Genomic DNA, 20,137 nt, shown 5'->3' on the forward strand with positions numbered 1-20,137 from the left:
GCACTCTCGACGTGTCTCTCAAATTCAGTTTAATCTCCAAGGCCTTTATCGCTCATGCTGTAATATAAATGTTGTCAAAGACTGTTTAGGAAAAGGCAAATCATGCTAATGATAAGAACAGAGTCTTTAACTGCCATAAAGCTTGAAATTGCTGGCTTTTCTGTGGTCAAAGAACGGTCATCAATTATAGCCTGGACTCAGTAAATGGAAGTCATGATTTACAGTATCAGTAAGTATAACTACAGTAAGGATAGGTTTCTAATTGTCTTTATTTCTATTGGAATCCATCAAACAACTATCTGAATAATAGCTTCCTAGTTTAGAATCTAAATATCATAATACCAATATTAACCTGAGAAACAATAGTTCAACTTCCTGTCAGTTTAAAGTTTTAAGATGTATTTGATTTTAGAGGAAAATAGCGGTGGGTTAGGTTTATAACATTCTTCCTTGTGAAGTATTTAGTACATTTCATCATGTTCTCTAAAAAATTAAACCAATTAATCTATTTTCTTCCCCCAATGAGTGTTTTCTCATTTCATTCCTGCTTAAAGCTCACAAAATTATAGATACAGAGGGTTCTAAGTATAGTGTAGTTACAATGTGATAGAATAATAAGAATAATACAGGCACTTGTACTAAAATGATGTTAGAAATCTGTACAGATTTTTTTTGTGAGCAGACTTTTGTCAAACTGCATTTGCAAAAACTGTTCAAATAAAAAAAAATGCCTCCGCCTTTACTTATTATGGAACACAGTATCAATAACAGAAAAAGAGATCTGTGCAACTAATTCAAGTTCTCCCATTAACAATCTTCACTTCAAACTTGTCACCTTCAAAGTTTGAGAAGATCATGAACTGATGAGTTTGTGCTGAATTGTAGTTGTGAATACATCAGGTGTAATATGATTCATAAAAGGGAAGAGGATGTACACTCAAATTTTTGAAGGTGCTTGTGCAGCAAACAGTTACTGTTACAGTCAAAAACAGTTACTGTAAATGACGTGCACTTCTACTCCATAATTTAAGCTGTCAACACTCCTGTGTGTGTGCATTTGGCTCAATTCTTGTGTTATATCAGCTGACAACCAAAAATATACAATACCTCCTGAAATCTGGTTTCCCAATCCAACAAGCAAGTAGTGAATTAATCTATTATAATCTAGGTACTGTATATAAAATATCCCTTGAAGATATACAGCAATAATTCTAAGGATAAATATCAATAAACTGGCATACACACAACATACTGTAACAGCACGGTGGTGCAGTGATTAGCATTGGTGCCTCATAGTGCTGAGTCCTGTGTTCAGTTCCTGGGATCCTATCTATGTGGACTTTTGTATCTCCCAGTTTTTGCATGGGTTTCCTCTCATCACCGAAAGACATACTGGCACTGTAGGTTAATTGGCTTCTGAAAAAAATGGCTCTGGTATGATTGTGTATGCCCTGAAACGGACTAGTGTTCTATCCAGAGTTTATTCTGCCATGCGCCCAATGCTTTCTGGGATAGGCTTTATATGAATAAAACTCACCATCACTGTTTATTCAAAGCTAAAAGTACATAATACTGTTATATAAAAAGATTGTATAATCATGCTCAACAGATTTGTTTTTCTGTTGATCAATAGCTGTTTTTAAAAAGAGTAAAGATTTAGTTCAGTGTTCAATCCATTTGGCATCAAAGCATTAAGATGAAAAATTCTGAGTGCTCCCCTCTTAAAAGGACAGCATTAATACTGTCACCTCTCCTAGAGATCTAGAATTTCTTAATATCCATCTATATAAGCAGGGCATGATTAGGTTCCACAAAATGAGCAGACATGATACTTTAAATCAAATTACTGTACAACAGTCCTGAGTGGTACTACATGGAGTGTTGGGACAAAAGAGGATTTTAACTGCCCTGTCTCAAAAACCTGTTCTTAATACCCATGAGAATTAAAGTCAGTGTATGAAACCATTTCAAAAATAAGACTTTTAAACAAATCCATAACCTTATTAATTTATTCACATTGTCTGCTTGTTGGAAGCAGTATTGAACAGCCAATCAGTATTATACGTTTACAACACAGGGATGTTAATTGATGATTTTCATCTTGGTGAAGCCATAATGATGAATTGTCAATTTAACCCCTTTTCAATTTGAAGCCAATCCTGTCTCAAAGTATTGCTGTGATCACAGAGGCAAATGATCACTCTATAAATGTGTGATTAGCATGTTTCATCATGATGAACATGAGTGAATAGGATCTTAAAACTATTTAAAAGCCCTTTTGCTGTGATGCTAATTAGGGATTGCTGTTGGTAAAATTAAATAACAGCATGTTCTTCACTACTGCTTTAAGAGAAAACCAAAGTGTTTATTCCGCAATACTATGGTATAAGTTAATTTACTATTGACTGGTACCGTACGTGAATAAGTAACAACTTAATTGGAAGTCATTAGGAAAGTCATTTTGTATGTAATTAATTAAACACTAATTTGTTAAGATATAAATCACTGTGATTTAAACTTACTTTAGACCCACAGAAACTGATGCAATCATACCAAATGCATATTTACTCCAAGGCAACTTTTTCTCTTCATCCTTTTTTGCTTTCATCTACAGTACTTTTCATTTTCTGAGCAACCCCCATTCTATGCCTATCAACATTATATCATTTCTTGTTTCCCCTTTTAACCTCAGAAATACCCTCAATGACAGTAGTTCTACCTACAGTTACTTTTCTTTCAATCAAAAATAAATTACTACAAGCATATCCTGGGTGTTTTCCTCTGTTGAGCATAATGGATGTTGCCTTTGTTTGAATAGGAACGAGTGGATAGAATAGAGATTGTATTGTGTTACTGTTTATGACTTGCAGGGGCTACAAGAAAGAATAAAATTTAAAGGTCTGCAGATGTAGCTGTTAGAGAAAGAAACCAAATAAAATATACTGTATATATACCAAATAAAAAAATTGTACTTTACAGAGGGTGAAAGGATCTAAGACTTTTATACACCTTTTCTAAAGTAGACTTAACCTGTATAAGGAGGTAAGAGATTATAGTGTGTGTCATTATGCAGGGGCGTGTTCAGTGTGGAGCCAGAGAGATGGATAAAGGGCGATGTGTTGCCTCAGCAACCACAGCTGCCCTGGCTAATTAAGGAGCCGCAGCTGTGAGGGTTCTTTAAAAACACACTGAACATCTCCCCGAAGGAACGAGCAGAACCCCCGCAAAGGGAGAACCCTTAGCCGACAGTCCTGGAGGGGATTGTGATGAGAGCGTAAGGTCATTGTTTTTCTTGGTTTCATGTTCTCCTTCTTTTCGCCTGTCCTACCGTGCATCTCCACTGGAACAGGTTGAGTTCTCTTTCTGATTTGGCCTTGAACTCCCTGTTCTTCCAGACTGGACCCTGTTAAAATAAGGTAAGTCCAGTCTGGATGCTGCAGTACACCGCAACATTTTTCTTTTTCCTTCCCCCCCCATTTTCCACGAACCCCACACCAGTGCCTCTGCCCCCTCAGCCAGGGTGGCGACGTGGACTGGTGCTCGCCCTGCCTCCTCCCACTCCCGCATTGTTACAAGTTTTTACTGTATATGACGGGCAAATTGAAAAAGGATGAAATACAAGATACTGTTCTCCGATTTTGTTTGACGAAAGTCTGGTTTCCAATAATGGTTTATTTCCATTGGCATTTGTTTGTTTGTTTCTCTGGCTCATCCAGTTAACCTAAAACATGCTAGTTGTGGCATGACACTTGTTTGATGCCATTGGCTTCAAGGTTAAAGAGGTAAGACTTAACGATCCACTTAAAGCAGAAGGTAGTGTGCAATGATGTTGGCACACTTGGCACCAAATGACTAACTGCTAGCAAGTAATTTTAGGTTTTTGCATTTTAAGTGGTCTTGTCCTTGTTCTTCAGATACCCCACAGAATACTATGTAATGTGTTGGCCCGCTTTCAGGAACCCTCAAGTTGTTACGGGTCTTTTCAAAATGTGGAAGGCATTTCTTGCAAAAAAAATGTTCACAGAGCATTGACACCAACTTTCCACTTTTTCTGCTAGATTTCAGGATTTCCAACATTTTACCCTGGTGATGTCTTTTCTGATTAAACCAGACAGCTTGGATACCAGCAACATGGAGTTTTCAGCAAGGCTCACACTACTTGTTAAGACATACATAATGCATTAATTTTAGATATTAATGTATTTTACAACTGATACTACTTGATTCAAACTAAAGCGTTTTGGGGAAAAAGAATAACCCAATAAAGGAATACATTCTTTATTGTGTTGATGATGACTCCTCCATACTTTTACTCTGCTCACATTTCTTCTTGGCTAAGATTTTCATTTAGACGATAGTACTACACTGTATAGTACAGGACCTCTGTGGATGATATTCCTATATTTGTCTTGACCTGACAGCTCCCATTGTAGTCCCCCTATGGCAAATACATAAATAATGTCGCATAAAAACTATTGTACAACTGCACAATTCCCTAAAGAACTCCATTTTAACACATTAAAGTAATGCCAATACATTAATGCTTATGTAGGTTTTATAGTTTTGTCTTATGATGAAATATTCCATAATTAACTGCCACATTCAATTTATCAGCAATTCTTTGCAGGTGTTTTTGCAATGGCTACAATATTGCTTCTCCCCAAAACGCATTTACTTATAGTTTTCCATAAGGAGCTACAATTCATGGTTACCGGATTAAGCTGCACATTCTTTCATGGTAGTTTTGCTTTATTTGTTTTGCTGCATTTGATTTTCAACCTTCCTTGCCTACTGAAGTGTAGCTAGAATGTGGAGATTAGCAAGATAGTTTAAACACAAACCACTTGAATGAGATAACTGAAACCATAGCTTGTCTTTAACATCAGAATTACTAGGATTTCACAGTTATTGGGTTAATTCAATCAAGCTAATTCAAGAAAATCCCAAATTAGTTAAACATGTTTAACAAAACAAACCCCAGGTTACTTAAACTGAGGAATTTACTGTAACTCAATGAGCAGGCCCTGGATAATTCATTTGTAGTATTCACTAAAATAATCCTTCTGACTCAGAGACACTGGAGCATTGAGCTTTACTTAGCCCTTAATGCTCACCTTCACATCAATAACTTCTACAACATGACTCTTCTTACTCTTCAGCCACCAGACCTCCATTTGCAACTAATTGCCCCCCCACCATCACAAGTTTCTAGATCCCATTTAGCCAGGCATTCCACTTCATAAAATCAAAACATACCACAGCAGCCATCTTGTTTTTCCTTGTTCATTTTAAGACCGCCCTTTAATCTACTGATATGACAGGGTGGAATCAGATCCAGCTCTCTTTGACTCCCAACTCCTGACAATGAGAGAAAAGTACACTGCCTCTTTTAGGTCCTAACACCTCCTGTCAGCCGGCTCACCCCCTTTCCTCTGAGGCAAACTATACCCAAGAAACTACTTTTTTCCCCAAGTGTTCCTAACTCAATTAGTCTTGTGGACATACAATATAATCTTTCTAAACCTTTTTAGTACTTCTCTTTCTCTTTCTCTTTCTCTTTCTCTTTCTCTTTCTCTTTCTCTTTCTCTTTCTCTTTCTCTTTCTCAGTTCAAGTCTTAACACAGACTAAAACACTTTTCTTCTATTTGCTTTTATAACCCTCTTAATTAGCTCAGAGGTGTGACTAATTCCATGCAGCACCTATCACAGTAGCTGCTCTTACTCACGTAAAATTTCAGGGGCTCTGAGTACTAATTACTCACTCAGAGCAGCTGTATCTTATTTTGCAGGTTCTCTCATCTAACAGCCAACCAGCCTGACAGTGTTAGAGAGTATTGCAATTGCAGCTTACTTATAGTCTATATTGAGTATTGCCAGACAAGTGCAAATGTGAGTCACAATATTCTAGTTATTTTGTTCTCTTTTTTGCCTTGCTTTCTGCTGATAGAGCACAAGGCATAATAGATAATAAAAATATAGCTTTATGCAGTACTGTTACCTTATTTATTTTCCTTCAGCCATTATACTCTTACAATTGACAAAGAATAAGAAAAAAATGCAATGTAAACAACTCCTGGGTTTGAGTAAATTCTTGAGCAAGAGAGTTAATCTTTTCTCAAGGTTGAGAAACTCTTGAGATCTTTTGCTAATAGATTGACAACATATTTAGAATATGAATTGTGAATACTGTGCTCTACTAGCACTTGAGTTGTGGCATAAAACCTAGACTTTTATCCCAAGAGTGAGTAAACATCGAATTATTAAATCTAAAGTATATGATCACCTACTGTATACAAACACCTATGTAAGAGATCCCAGAAAGTGGACATTATGGATTTGGAAATGGTAGGTCTTGTCTAACCAGACTTTTAGATTTCTTTGAATAAGCAACAATAGTAATGGATACACAGAGAGTATTTAATTTGTAATTAAATTTGTAAAAAATTAAATGTATTTTAATTTGTGGGTGATTTTTAATAAAGCTCATAAAAAAATAATTCTCGGATTAAATGTGGTAGACTTCTAAAGAAACGTGCTTAGAACTGGTTAAACAGCCTTCTTTACCCAATATGTTGTGGAACAAGATATGCAGCCATGTTATTGAAGTTAATAGCCTAGCTTTTTTAAAGAAATGGCTGGATGAGATCATTGGATCAATGAATTACTATCACATGGGCTTAGATGGGCCGAATGCCCATCTTTTTATGATCTTATGGAGCTCTCCAGTAAGGCCCTCTGGAGCTCACAGAATGTATAATTGTGTTCAGCTCTCATTCCCCTTAGTGGTACAGGGATCATAATTGTTCCATCCCTTTTCTAACAGCTTTGTCCAATACAGGCTTGCGGGGGAGCTGTAACCCATCCCAGCAAGCAACTGGCACTGGACAAGATGCCAGTCCATCGCAGGAGACACAGACACGCACACTCACAGCAGGGCCAGTTTTCTAGAAGCCAATCAACCTACTGTACCAGAATGTCTGTGGACTGTGGGAAGAAACCAGAATACCACCATAAACACAGGAAATCCACATAAACACAGACAGAACATAAAGTACAACAGCAGAACATGCTGATAACACCCAAGTCCAGAATTGAACCTTTGGCCACAGCTCTACAGCAGTGCTAACCACTGTGTCACTGTGCCACTCCAAGAATCATAATATGAATCTAGTTTGCTTTATAGCTGGTGATTTCAAATCTGTAAAAAAAACTTGAGAGAGTTGCTTGAACAGCAAGTATGCATTCTTATGTTTACACAAATGTTTAAGACATACTGTAGCCTGTAGTAATTTTACTAATTTTTGTAAATTTACTTTTCATTATTCATCATTCAACAGGATTTCAAATTTACTTTATTTGTATCTGAACCTAGAATATGGCACAGGGACAAGCAACTGAACTGACTATATATCTGTTATCACTGTTTTTCTCCTGGGCCTTCACACAACAGAAGTGCTTATTGCTACAGCTAACCTCTAGCAGCTGTGAGTGGCAACAAAATGATTCACACCTGCATTGAACTGTAGCTTCTAACAAGTGATGGTTTCAATTTTATTTGCAGAGGACTAAAATATATAGCCAGGAGAAATTCCTAATACACCTGCTTAAATATTTTAAACATACAGTAACATTGTACTTCTCAGAACCTTACTACTTGTTTTTGAGGAGCAGAGAGCAATCATTGAAAATATAATTATATGTTGTGCAGTGATGGCAACATGGATGGCCCTCTTGCAGTTCAGTACTGCTATCTTCTTGGAATCAGAAAATGTCCTGCTTGCTATTATCCTTTGGAGCTAAATCAAATATTTGTAATACTTGTCTCTAGGTGGTTCTAAAGAGAGCCTTTTTATGTAAGTTTTTTTTTTAAATCCAGAAAGAGTCCAGATGCTTAGATTCAGAACCTCATCAGAGCTTTTACTCAACTTCCAAGACATTGCTTGGCAGTTTTTCCATGTACTTACAACTTCTCTGGGAAGAAATGGTTCATGTTCACAGTTTTGACTTTTTAGCTACCCTTATTTTTTAAGATTTTTTTTTTTTGCACTGGTTTATGTTTAGTTTGTACATCACTATAGTCACACAAATCGTATTTTTATATGGCTTCTTAACAGACCAGTGCATTTCTCATAAGCCTAAGGAGCTTATTTCCTATTTTTTTCTGTTACATAGCTGATCTTCATTATTTCCGTTTTTTTTAATCTAGTGAGTCAACACAGTACGTTTCACAATGAGGTCATTCATTCAAGTACACTGAGAATAATTTTAAAAATAAGGACTTTTTTTCCATGAATTACCAAGGGTGATCGCCCTCTGCAGTTTTAAATTATCCATGCCTAAATGTTGATAATAAAGTTCTAATTTGGTACATTTGGGTTCCTCATTCTTATTTTTGGCTTTCTTTTCAATTTAATCTTTTATTTTAAATATTTAGTTAATATTAATCAATATTTAGTTTTGACAATATGCACCTTTGTGGTAAAATGGCAAAGTTGCATAGAGAAGATCCAGACAAGCTTCAATAATGTGATTCCGCTCTACCGCATTGATAAGATGTGAACTTAACTCACTTGGTTTGCAGGACAACAACTTGTGACATTGATGAGGGAGTTGAACCCATCCCCATGAACGATGGTGGATGTGTGATAGTATAAAGAAAGTTTCTAAACAGTGATCTGAGGGCCCACATTTATATCCTAGACATCCAGTGACTGGGAGGAATAGGGGTTTCATTATGAAATCCAATTAGGGTAGGCAATTTCCACAAACACACATGCAGGAATAAGAATAAGCGCTAATGGCGAAATAAACTGACAGCAATACAAATGATAAGTCAGCCATTTGGATGTGAAAGCCAACTTAAATGCTAGCTGTTTGGTCCTGAGCAGAAAAATAAATACTCCCACAAAATGTAAAAGTAGCTAAATCTGGGAAACCACAAACTTGCCCAGTTGTGCTTTGAAAACTTTACTGAATTCCCCCCAAAAAGGCTGTCTAAACTACAATGATGCATGTCATTACTGTAGGAAGGCCTGTCTCACAGTCATGTTGGGGATTTGTGTTTGCCTTCTCCTCTATTGCTTTGCTATTGCAATGTGTGCTTGGCAGCCAGGTGACATGCAATTAAGCTCCCCACCCCCCTCATTCCTTACTGTTGACAAGCCTGGGCATTTCAATGAAGTTGTTTGTGTTTCAAAAGCGTCCCTTTAGGTGCAGGTGCTATGTAATTGTTCCAGTGCAGCTTTCTCAAGGGACTGTTGCAGACTGGAGTGTCAATTTCATGAGGGAATGTATTTGCATTCCTTGGCAGGGGGCACATATTAGGATGATGAGTGCTTCATCATCAAACAGCTAAATGTACGGGCACTGATGGGCACAGCCTGGTTCTGTTATCCATTCTTTCTCCATTCTTTCTGCCATCAACCATCCAATTCTTAGATACCACGACATGTGAGTTGTCACACGGCCAAAGAATAATAAACTGGGCTGTCTTCTGGTGAATTGTAAACACACACAAATCAAACTTGCCCCAGTTTACTGTTCATTGTTTGCATGGCAGAGTACAGAGATATATTTAAGTCACCTGGCTGCATGATGGAAAATCTTGCTTGCGTATCCGTACTACTTTTAACATTTCTGTTTTTTTCACCAGTGCCTGGGCTTGACAGTGTCAGCTCTGCACGAAAGCCAATCGAATGATTTCAGAAATGGATTTAAGGTTACAATAAAAGTCAGTAAATAACTCACAATTTTCATTTGGGAAGGAGCAGCAATACAATAAAACATTGTATCTCTCCATAAAACATCAATTGAAAGATACACTACCCCAAAAGCAAAAAGACATACAAGATATAAAAAGGAACTTCTTTCTTTGCTCCCTGTGATTCTGCTGTCTTACACTGGGTTATGTTTTACATGAGTTCCTAAATGAATCCACATTTTTTCTCTATACTGTATGTCTCTTGTATGCTGCCTCCAGACAGGCGATAGGTACAGAGGTATCTGGGCAGAGGCTGGGGCAATCCATCAGAGTTTATCCTTGGCCTCTGTTCTGGGTTATCACTTTCTTCCTCTATGCTCAGCGCTCTTCTTATCCAGTCTGGAGCAGGATACACAGATGATGCTGCTTCAGTGATTGCTGGACCTCTCACATTGCCTACGATTTGCCCATCACCATATTGGATAAGGAGAAGCTTCAAAAAAGACAAAACAAAAACCAGAGGGAAACGTATGTCTTGTGTGGCACATCTCTAAGTGGCATCATGATATATTTGGAATATACTGAATAAGGAAATGTATTAATATTGAACATCAAAAATACATATAAAAAGCTGTAATACAGTATAAAGTAGCTTTCCAGCCATGCTCTTAAAAAATGTTTCTTTCAAAAAATGGCTGAATGGATCAATTAACTATTAAACATCACACAACCTAGATGAGCCAAATGGCTTTCTCTCATTTGTAACAGCCTAGATGAGCCAAATGGCTTTCTCTCATTTGTTACTAGCTTATCTTCTTAATATTTTGTGAAGCTGGCTTCTACTTCTGTTAGACAGAAGTATACTGTACTTTTGACATTGGCCTTACATTTACACATGCTATTGAGTGTTAATTATTAAGTCAGCTGAGTTGAATCCTTATATTTGACTAAAATATGTGTAAAAGACCAACATTTGGCAGAGAGAATTAATAAAAGAAAGGATTTACAGTATATCAGTTTTATAGGCCACTTGACCACCTAGTGGTGCATCATGTATATAAGTTTCAAAGCACTGATTATGGATTTCCATTTATTCATTTGTTCATTTTCTAACCACTTCTTCCAGTTTGGGGTTGAATGGGATCTGGAGCCTATTCCAGCACGCAATGTGCCCAAGACAAGGTATACCCTGGACTGGACACCAGTCCATCACAGGGAAGACACAGATATCCACAACAGGGCTGCTTCTACCAGAAGCCATTTAACCTACAAATGTGTTTTTGGACTGTGAGGGACAACTGGAGCACCCAGAGGAAACTCACAAGAACATGGGGAGAACATACAAACTCCACCACAGAGTGCACCCTAGGTCCATATTTGAACCCAGGGCCCCAGTGCTGCGAGGTATCAATACAAACCACTGCACCACCATACCACCATTGTGGATTTCACATCATAAAATAATAATGCATGAGTGATGTACATTATAGTGCTTTGGGCAAAACTTTCCCCGGGCAAATGGTCTTTTAAGCTGCCCTTTGTTTACAAAGGCAACAGATATGTGGCATTTGTATGAAATTATTTGCTTGCAGAGCAGTGGTATTCACAACAAAGGCATTGACTTTTTCTCAGGGTCTGAAAGAGGTGAAAATAGATACATTAGGCACGTAGCAAGAAGAAAGACTGTGTAAAGGTAACAGCTGAGCTCTGATATGGAAAAACAGCAGATGTCAGCAGTCATCTCGAAATAAACTCTTTTTCTTATTTAAGACAAGAGGATCAAAAGCAATAAAAAATGATTATATCACCTTCAACACTTTTACTTCAACACTGTTTTTAAAGTGGAAATATATTACTTTACATTGTTAGTTGTGGGATTTGAAAGAAACCAAACAATGAAGCACAAAACATCTGTGCTTATTTTGTTTTATCACGAGAAAAAAATACCAACAAGGAAAATATTAGTATCACAATTTACAATGCTTTTATGTTTCCCCAGTGTAAAAAAATGTGTGATTTTTATTTTATTTTTCTCTTAGTGTGTATTTGTGTTGTGAATATTAGACCTGTTCTTCTTTTGCTGTAATTCACTCAGTACTAAATCATCAGCTCCAGCTGGTTTTGAAGTCAGTCTCTAAGGTGGGTGTGAGAAGTAGTTGATAGAAGCCTTTGCTTTCAGGTGCAGCATTCCAAATCTTTCACACTGCATGATGATCACACAAATTTAGCTTGGGTAAACAGGCGCTAACTACAGTAACTCACATTAAGCATACTGTATATTCACCACAGTTTTTGTTATGAAATAAGCTCAACAACTATGGGAAAAATATGGCACATTAATAACACTAGACAATTAATCAAGGAACAAATAATAAAATTAAATTCCTTAAAATTTGAGTGTACTGTATACAGTATATTTCCCTCTTGGCTTCATAAAAAATAAGAAGTTTTGTTTGCTAACTGGACCCAGACATTTTTTTTTCACTTGGGAAAAGTGCAGTAAATTTTATAGCTTATATTGAGAATTACTTCTTCCCCAAAAGAAATAGAGTGGTATGCAAGACCTTAAAATAAGGTCAGTCTCTTATGTTTGAAAAGGAAAATGCATGTAATAATATACTGTATAATTTACAAGTGGCCCTCATGTTCATTTTGTTCATTTTGTGCACTAACCTTTGCATGTTTTGTTGCCACACATTTCCTTCAAAACACTTTAAGTCAGGATAAGCTAAGAAGCTAACAAAGTTAGGAAACATGTCAAGTCATTTAAAAAAGAAAAGAAGCAGCAAATAACCAGACTTGCGAGAACCAATATGTATAGAACAGAATCATATATTGCACATAACTATAAATGTAATCTGTATTTTTTTTAAAGTACAGAATTTACCATTTATACTAATTTCAATTATTACTTTAAGATTACTCTGAGACTGTTTTAGTAATCACACTAGGGATCAGGGAGCTGCTCTATTCAACATGCTGAATTTCAGTAATTTAGACATTTATTGTTGAGATCTGAAATGGTTTGAATCTTAAAATGACTGAAACTTCACATTACTATCTTCAGTTAAATTAGAAGAAAGTGGTGTCTTCGTAGTCTTTTTGCTCCATTAGCACATACAGTATGGGTGATTATATGTGATTATTAAATCTGCCATGCTCCTTTTCTCAATATATTTAATTTACAGGAATAATTCAATGTGAAGGTGCCATAAACTGTAAGCTAGTGGAAAATAAGAAAAAGAACTGAAACACTTCTCATTAAATTGAAGTCATTTTATTGCTTTACTTTGGTGCACTAAAATATAAATGTCAAGCAAGGACAAGATCTGGAAAAGTTATAGATGTTTTTATTGTACTTTTTTTAATTCAATCTTCTGGATGACACAGAGCCATAGAATTTTGGCTGAAATACAAAAGGTGCAATAACAGAGTAGGTTAAGGTCAAGACCTTTGCCTGGGAACTCAGCCCCTGCTAATCCCATTGGGATCTAACATGGTTCATCTTTAATATCTGCTACATTTACACCGAGACACCCACCTGATTTTCTGGCCAAGAACAAACACACAAACTATACTAAACACTCAGGGAGCACAGATTCCATTAGCCCAGATTCTACCAGAGCCAGAGTCTACAGGTGAGCACAACTAGCAGCAAAAGGGAAAAAGTCTTTGACACAGTGAGGGGCCCTGGGAAAAAATAATCTCTTATCGGATTTACAGAGGGGATTTCCGTCAAATACTGCAGCTCAGGCATTCATGATGTTTGCAGGGAGTGAGTTACCTAGATAAGCCAGGCAGAGAGCAATGTAATTTACTATCCCCAATCTTCCATTCCATATTTAAAGAGTGCCAACTGCTAATCACCAAGAAACCAATCTTTCATGTCTTCCTTCCAAGCACTGTATTTAGAGTGATTCTGACCTGCATACTGTTATTTATGGGTTTTGCAAGTAACGTGAATCTATGGAAGGTTAGCTCTAATTGTGACAGAACTGTCAACTATAGGTACAGGTACTAGAATCACATCCGATAAACATATTTCCAGTGTAGATGGCACCCTACTGTTCATACTTTAAAAAAAGAGATATTATTCATTAGGCATTAATGAAACTCTTTCAGCAGTGTCTCAAGATAGGTAGAACCAACTGAATTGAAAATTGCAATGTTGTGCCTAAATGAAGCAAAGCTTTACAAAAACAAAGTAATAATAGACCAATAAGTCTTATTTCTGTTACATACGGGATTGGTTATGGAAATAATCAGATCAAAATAAAAGGATCATCTGTATTTGTTAAATTCAAAAGTAGAGTTGGCTGGATGCACACTCTAAGCTCCAAAATATATTTTATTGAACAATTTGTTAATAATCCTGCACAAAAGCCCTCATCAGAGAAAACATTTGGCTTACTGAAAATCCACTATCCGTATGTGTTCCACAAACATTCTCACTCCATGTGAAAGGAAAATATCCATTGTATTAAATTGGAAATTGGTAGAATCATAGAACCATAGAACCATAATTGAATTAACAGGCCCATGCAATTGTATAAATAACAATTACTATAAAAAACAATTAAATACATATACAGTGCAGTACTAACACCATCAAAAAACAAATATTATCAAAGCAAGAATATTAATTTAGAATTCGTTTTCAGAATTTATTGGGTAGTTTTATCAATCTACTCTTATTTTTATTTCAGGTTGAAAATATAATTCTGTGTTCAATCAATATGGTGTCATGAACTTAAATAGGAAATCAAGAAAATATCTCTTTAAAAGTTCTTCTGACAAGTTATTAGATTTAAACCCTTTTAGTCTTGAACAGAGTAGATTATTAGGGGATCTAATTCAAATATTCAAAATTCTCAAAGATATTGACATACTATAATCAGATCACTGGGAATCTTTAGAATCAACATTAAACATGAAACATGACACATGTGGAAACTATGCTGAAATTGTTTTAAAACTGAGAAGAGGAGTTACTTCTTTACGCAAAGGTTTGTGAAACAAAATACCCAACCATGTTGTTGTTGAAGCAGATATTGTTTTTAAGAAATGACAGGATAAAATCTTCAGATAAATTAGTTACTCTAAAATCCAATGAGCTAGCTGGCTAAATGTCCAGGCCAGGGTCATGTCATTAAATTTTATATACAAAACATCAAGATGAATGTAGAAATTGAATAAGTTCAGAAAAAGTATAGCATTAAATATTGGTACAATTTGTTACAACCATAAGAAAGGAAAGCAGGAAGAGTTCTTCAGTGTCCAACATACTTAATCTGTTTTAAGTGTTTGTCTTTATTGCACTAGGATTGTTGCCTTGAGGCTTCTGTCTGTTTGATTACTGTAAAGTTAAATTAAAGTCCAATTACTTCTTTTAATACCTATATGAGAAAAAAAAAACTAGCGACTTTAAGAATTCTATTCTGTCTTCATTTAATGATTGTAGTGCAAGACCAATGAGAATAACACACAATAAACACGATACAGGAGGGGAAAATAAAATTTCTAATAATCTTATTCCTAACTGGGTTATTTCCTGTGCTACTTTTGGAATTTTTCTGACAAACTGCTGTATTAAGCACTTTTTTCTCACACACACTACTAATACAGGAAACCAGTACTGTATTCAAGACAACACATTACAGAGATGCAATTCCCTCTCTCTTTTCAATATAGATACAATACTGTAGCATTTGCATGTATATAGTGAATTCACTGCAACCACCCCCAGGCACTTTAAAACGGTCTGGTTTCATGATGATTATTGCCTAGAGAAAATTAAGAAAGCAGTCTCATAAAAGAATACGTTAGTGTTAACCAAGGCACATGGCCAGGTGTACAAGATGATTATTTTCCAACTTTTTGCATGTTTCATAATTTGTGTTGTTTTCAATGTTTCTTATGTGCTATTTAATTTGAATATGTCTTTCACACAGTTTTCTAGGCCCATGCAGATGCAATAAAAAAGGCAATTGATTCATTAAAATCTTATACTGTAGCTATATGAATTATGTTAATATCACTCCTAAAAATGGCAGCGGTCTTAACAGAAGAAGAAGGACAACAAGAAAAAGAATATGAACAAACAGAAAACAATGAATCAATGAAATAACCACAGCAAGAGCAGTAGTGCTATTAATTAATGAGGAAATATCTGAGTTTCCTCTCTGGGTTCATGTTTTTATGTGTATTGTTACTTCTGGAGCTTACTTTGCATTCTCTGGCTCAGCCTGGTATTATTTATAAATGTGCAAATGTGTTAATATCTAGAGGGGATTGTCAAGTTGCACAGGCACATAGGAGTAATTTAGGTTGAAACCACAAAAGGGTTCTGTAAGTAAATCTCTTGTTATACTAAACTGGGACAAATCATCCAAATAGACAAAACCACATGGTACCGATGAAACGACATGTAACTTTACATTTGAGCTATCTCAGAACTTTACTGACAAGATTGGGACATTAATGAAGACTTTATGATCAGTTTATTCCAATTGAAAATCACCCCAAAACATCAAACATTAAGTCTTATAGTGCTGTGAGCATTGAAAGTCAGTAGAAATAAGCCACACATTGAGTCACTGATAAAATAAATGTGACCTGAATCACATTATGTTGCTTGATCGCTAAGCTATATAGAGACCTGTCTAGGGAACACACAGAAAGGCCAGGCTATTCTAATGATGAGACCTGAGTAGATTCACACAAGTGTTCAATGCAACCTCCTTACTCATGGGAACTTGGATGATGACAGCAAACAAACAGGCCAGTGACACGTCTCTCTAATTAGTGTAATTACCTTCATGGTACTTTGGTGGCTACATGGCAGCATGAAATGTCTCTGGGAAACCTACCTACAGCTGTGAGCTTTCAGGACAACACCAACTGTCAATAATTACTTTGTGCTTAATGTGAGAGAGGTCATTTCCATCCTTGTCCTTGAGAAAGGTGTTTTAATAAATCCAAACATGGATACTGGGGCAGAGATAGGTCACATGGCTCAGCGTTGCTGTGTTGTGTTACTTCTCAGAGGCTTTTTATACAGGAATGGAGATAAGACTCCCTTTGCCAGAAGCTGCACCACCTGATAATGTAAAATCTAAGGCACCGAACAAGACTGGCCATAGATAAGAGTGATCTAGGAAACATCTGGGCAATTAAAAATCCTATAATTCCTTTTACTTTGTCACCCACACAGTGTAGACCCTGTGAAAAGCCATGCAGATACAATTTACTGTATATTACTATACAGAAGTACTGTCCAGGCCATTCAGTAGGTCTTGAAAGTAATAGTGTGTAATAGTACAGTTTTGCTCTAATAATTATTTAGGGTTAGAAGAATCCATGACTGGTTCATGATTCTGTGTCTCCTAATTTGATATTCCCATTCAGTTTTGCCAGTAAAGGTGAACACTTGAACTGTATCGCTGTATCAACTGTATCAATGAACTGTATCACCAGGTGTCACAAGTTTAACACCTGAGTGATGTCATTGACTGTGACAGGGATTCTTCAACTGACAGGGAATGGCTTGTCCAACACTTCCAGGAAGCCAGGGACTGGCCAGCAGTGACATTGATAAGGGATGTTCCACTCCTTCACTCAACACTGAACTTCCAATAAGTGGCGCCAGAGATTTGAACGGATCTGTGAGCTGGCAGATTGAAGGAGTTTTTTCTGACCTTGCTCATCTCCTTGTACTGTATGTGCACTGTGGTTGTTACTGTGAAGAAGGACTTATAAATACAATGTGAAATGCCAGACTGGGCCGGTACTGTATGTAATAAAATATATTGCAATTGTGCAATAAATAAAAAATAGAAACTAGAATTTGACTGTTCTGAAATATAGAAGGTTATACCATCCTTTTTATTGTAGTGCTATTTTATCATTAATAAATTTGCTTCTGATGTCAGGCCTTAAATTTCTTCTATATTACATTCTGTACCTAAATCCAGAAAGCATCTACACATGTGCCCGCAGACAGTGGGCCTCCCCTCTCTTCTTTGTTTGTTGGCAAGAACTAAAAATGAGTAATGGAATGGGTTTCCATTTAATAGCTAAGTTTTACTGAGGTTGGAAAAGTAATGATAGCCAGACCAATTTGAATCTACTGAGTTACAGGTTTACCATTAGACACAAGAAGCTTTTTTATGAGTGTGGGAACAGTCCAATAGTATAGACATCATTATTTAAATTAGCTGACTGTGACCCAGAGTCCCTATACTGTGGGACATGATTGGCCAAAAGCCATTGGAATCAGGAGGGTATGAATCAGTGTGGATATCATAGGTATCAGCCTACATAATCCCAACAATAGTTGCCACATTGATATACAGTACCAGGTGCCTGTCTTTCTACATGGTTAGGAGGGACAGCAAAACCACTCCTCAAGGCAGTGCTAACAGCTTATGTGCATGGACTCACAATAAGATGGATGAATGTCACTTGTGCACATTTCCAGTGGTGTGCATAACACCCTCACATTGGTAAAACATGGGTTATGGCAAATACAGCATGAGTAAAAATAGAATACCAAGTTTACTTGGCCTTCATAATCCAATGCACACCATCAGGTGGATACTGTACCACGAATTTCTGAATTTAAATGACTTCATTAATTTTCTGGTTGCATTTTGCATTGACTGGTGTTTGGTTACAGGGACATCAGTGATGAAGGTGACAGCCTCAGATGCAGATGACCCCACCTACGGCAGCAGTGCCAGAGTGGTGTACAGTGTCTTGGACGGAGAGAGGTTCTTTACTGTGGACAGCAGGACCGGTAAGACACAAACATTGCAAACACAGCAGAACGTTTTAATGCACAGTATTTTACATACCCACAGTGGAGTTCAGGAATTCAGATTCTATTTAACTTAATTTTTTTTCACAGAAGGTTTTAGGAATCAGCAGCTCATGAAACCTTGAAACGAGTGACTTCCTATACAGAGACAGCCTCACCTGCTTTCCTGCACTGTTATTGTTATAGAAAACCAGGTCTTATTAAGAATAATCTCTGAATAATTGCAAAACTGCAAAAAAACAATGATGATGCCAAGTAAAAAAAAAATCAATATTTGAATCCACTATAGAGCAATGTAGTAAACCTACAGTCTAACTTGTAGTTGTTTATTTTTCCCTACATTCAGCCTTTTTAGTGCACAAGAGTGGCACCCCCCCCCCACCCCCACCTTTGCAATTCTGTATTATTTTTTGCAAGTTAATACATTGGGAGCTTTCAGAAACCCTTGTAGCTTTTGCTGTCCTGTTAGGGGCAGAGTCCCTGAAGGAAAGCACTAAACTTTTAATGATTCCTTTTTTAGTCTTCTTGGTTTAATTCCATTTCTCCTCGAGCTAGGATGATGAATGACCCTGACTCAGGAGAGAGCGATGACAGACTCACTACTCAGTCTGGCCTTTGCAATTGTGCATGGTTATTGAGCTCAACAAAGCTGTTTAAAGGTACAGATGAGAAAGGTTAGAATGGAGGAGAAAGCCACAGAGGCCTCTTATAGTATATACTCTTCCTAAGCCAGAACTGTCATCAGCTCTTGTCTAGCAAAACATTTACCTATTAAGGAAAAAAAGGCTGTCAGGTTCTTCTTTCTAAACTATATGTAAGTAGATTAAATAGTTGTATTTAAAATAATATATAATATAAAATTAACGTTTTCTGTGCTTTTGTTTTAAGAAATAGAGTCCTGTATCTCTGTTCTAAAGCTGCCATAATCACACCATAGTAATGCATATGATACATTTCCATCATTTGAAAATTCAAAATTATATTTAAATTTAAGTTAATCATTAGTTCTGTGTCCCTTTCCACTTTGATAACATTTTGTGTTGTGGGAACAATATTTGTTTGCTACTTCTAACACTTAAGAATATAGAGCTGTAGCAAGAAACCCTGCAGCCAGTCACAGCCTAAAGATGTCAAACAGCATTATTTTTGGTTGGTGGACTCGACTATGGAAACCATTGAAAATGCACTTTTCCACACAGAATATTATCTCTTTTTTAAGACATTAATCTGGGAAAGACATCTTTCCCAGTCTTTAGTTTCAAAACAACACTAATAATATTCTAATAATAGTGTAATTATAATGTTCTTAAAGCGATAAACATCTTTCATGATTTGTCTACACTAGAGCACAAATATGATTGTCTAATGCACAAAACTTCTTCTTTCTCTTTCTGTCTTATCCTTCTTCCCTTGTTCCCCCTTTTTGCCTCCTCCTCAAATTCTTGCTGCTCTTTCAGAATTCAGACAGTTGTGTGATGCTAATGAGAAAGAGTAAACTGGTGAAGAGTGCAAGTATTTCAAAGTTCTATGCCCCAGAGCCCTTCACTCAGTGATTTACCCTGCAGCATGTTTACACAGTGCATTTACGAGAAGGTTTTTCTTCCATTGCACTAATTGGG

The 20,137-nt window shown here is 36.6% G+C and overlaps 1 protein-coding gene across 1 annotated transcript in view; it reads left to right on the forward strand.

Annotated features, from left to right (window-relative positions):
- LOC102694707 (cadherin-22) overlaps positions 1–20,137 on the forward strand; it is a 288,857-nt gene that overhangs the window by 142,468 nt on the left and 126,252 nt on the right. Inside the window, exon 5 of the mRNA XM_006639486.3 lies at positions 18,378–18,497. Coding sequence (XP_006639549.1) covers positions 18,378–18,497 — 120 coding nt within the window. The remainder of the gene's footprint in view (positions 1–18,377; positions 18,498–20,137) is intronic.

Source organism: Lepisosteus oculatus, chromosome 16 (genome assembly GCF_040954835.1).
Source record: "Lepisosteus oculatus isolate fLepOcu1 chromosome 16, fLepOcu1.hap2, whole genome shotgun sequence".
Taxonomy (NCBI): Eukaryota; Metazoa; Chordata; class Actinopteri; order Semionotiformes; family Lepisosteidae; genus Lepisosteus; species Lepisosteus oculatus.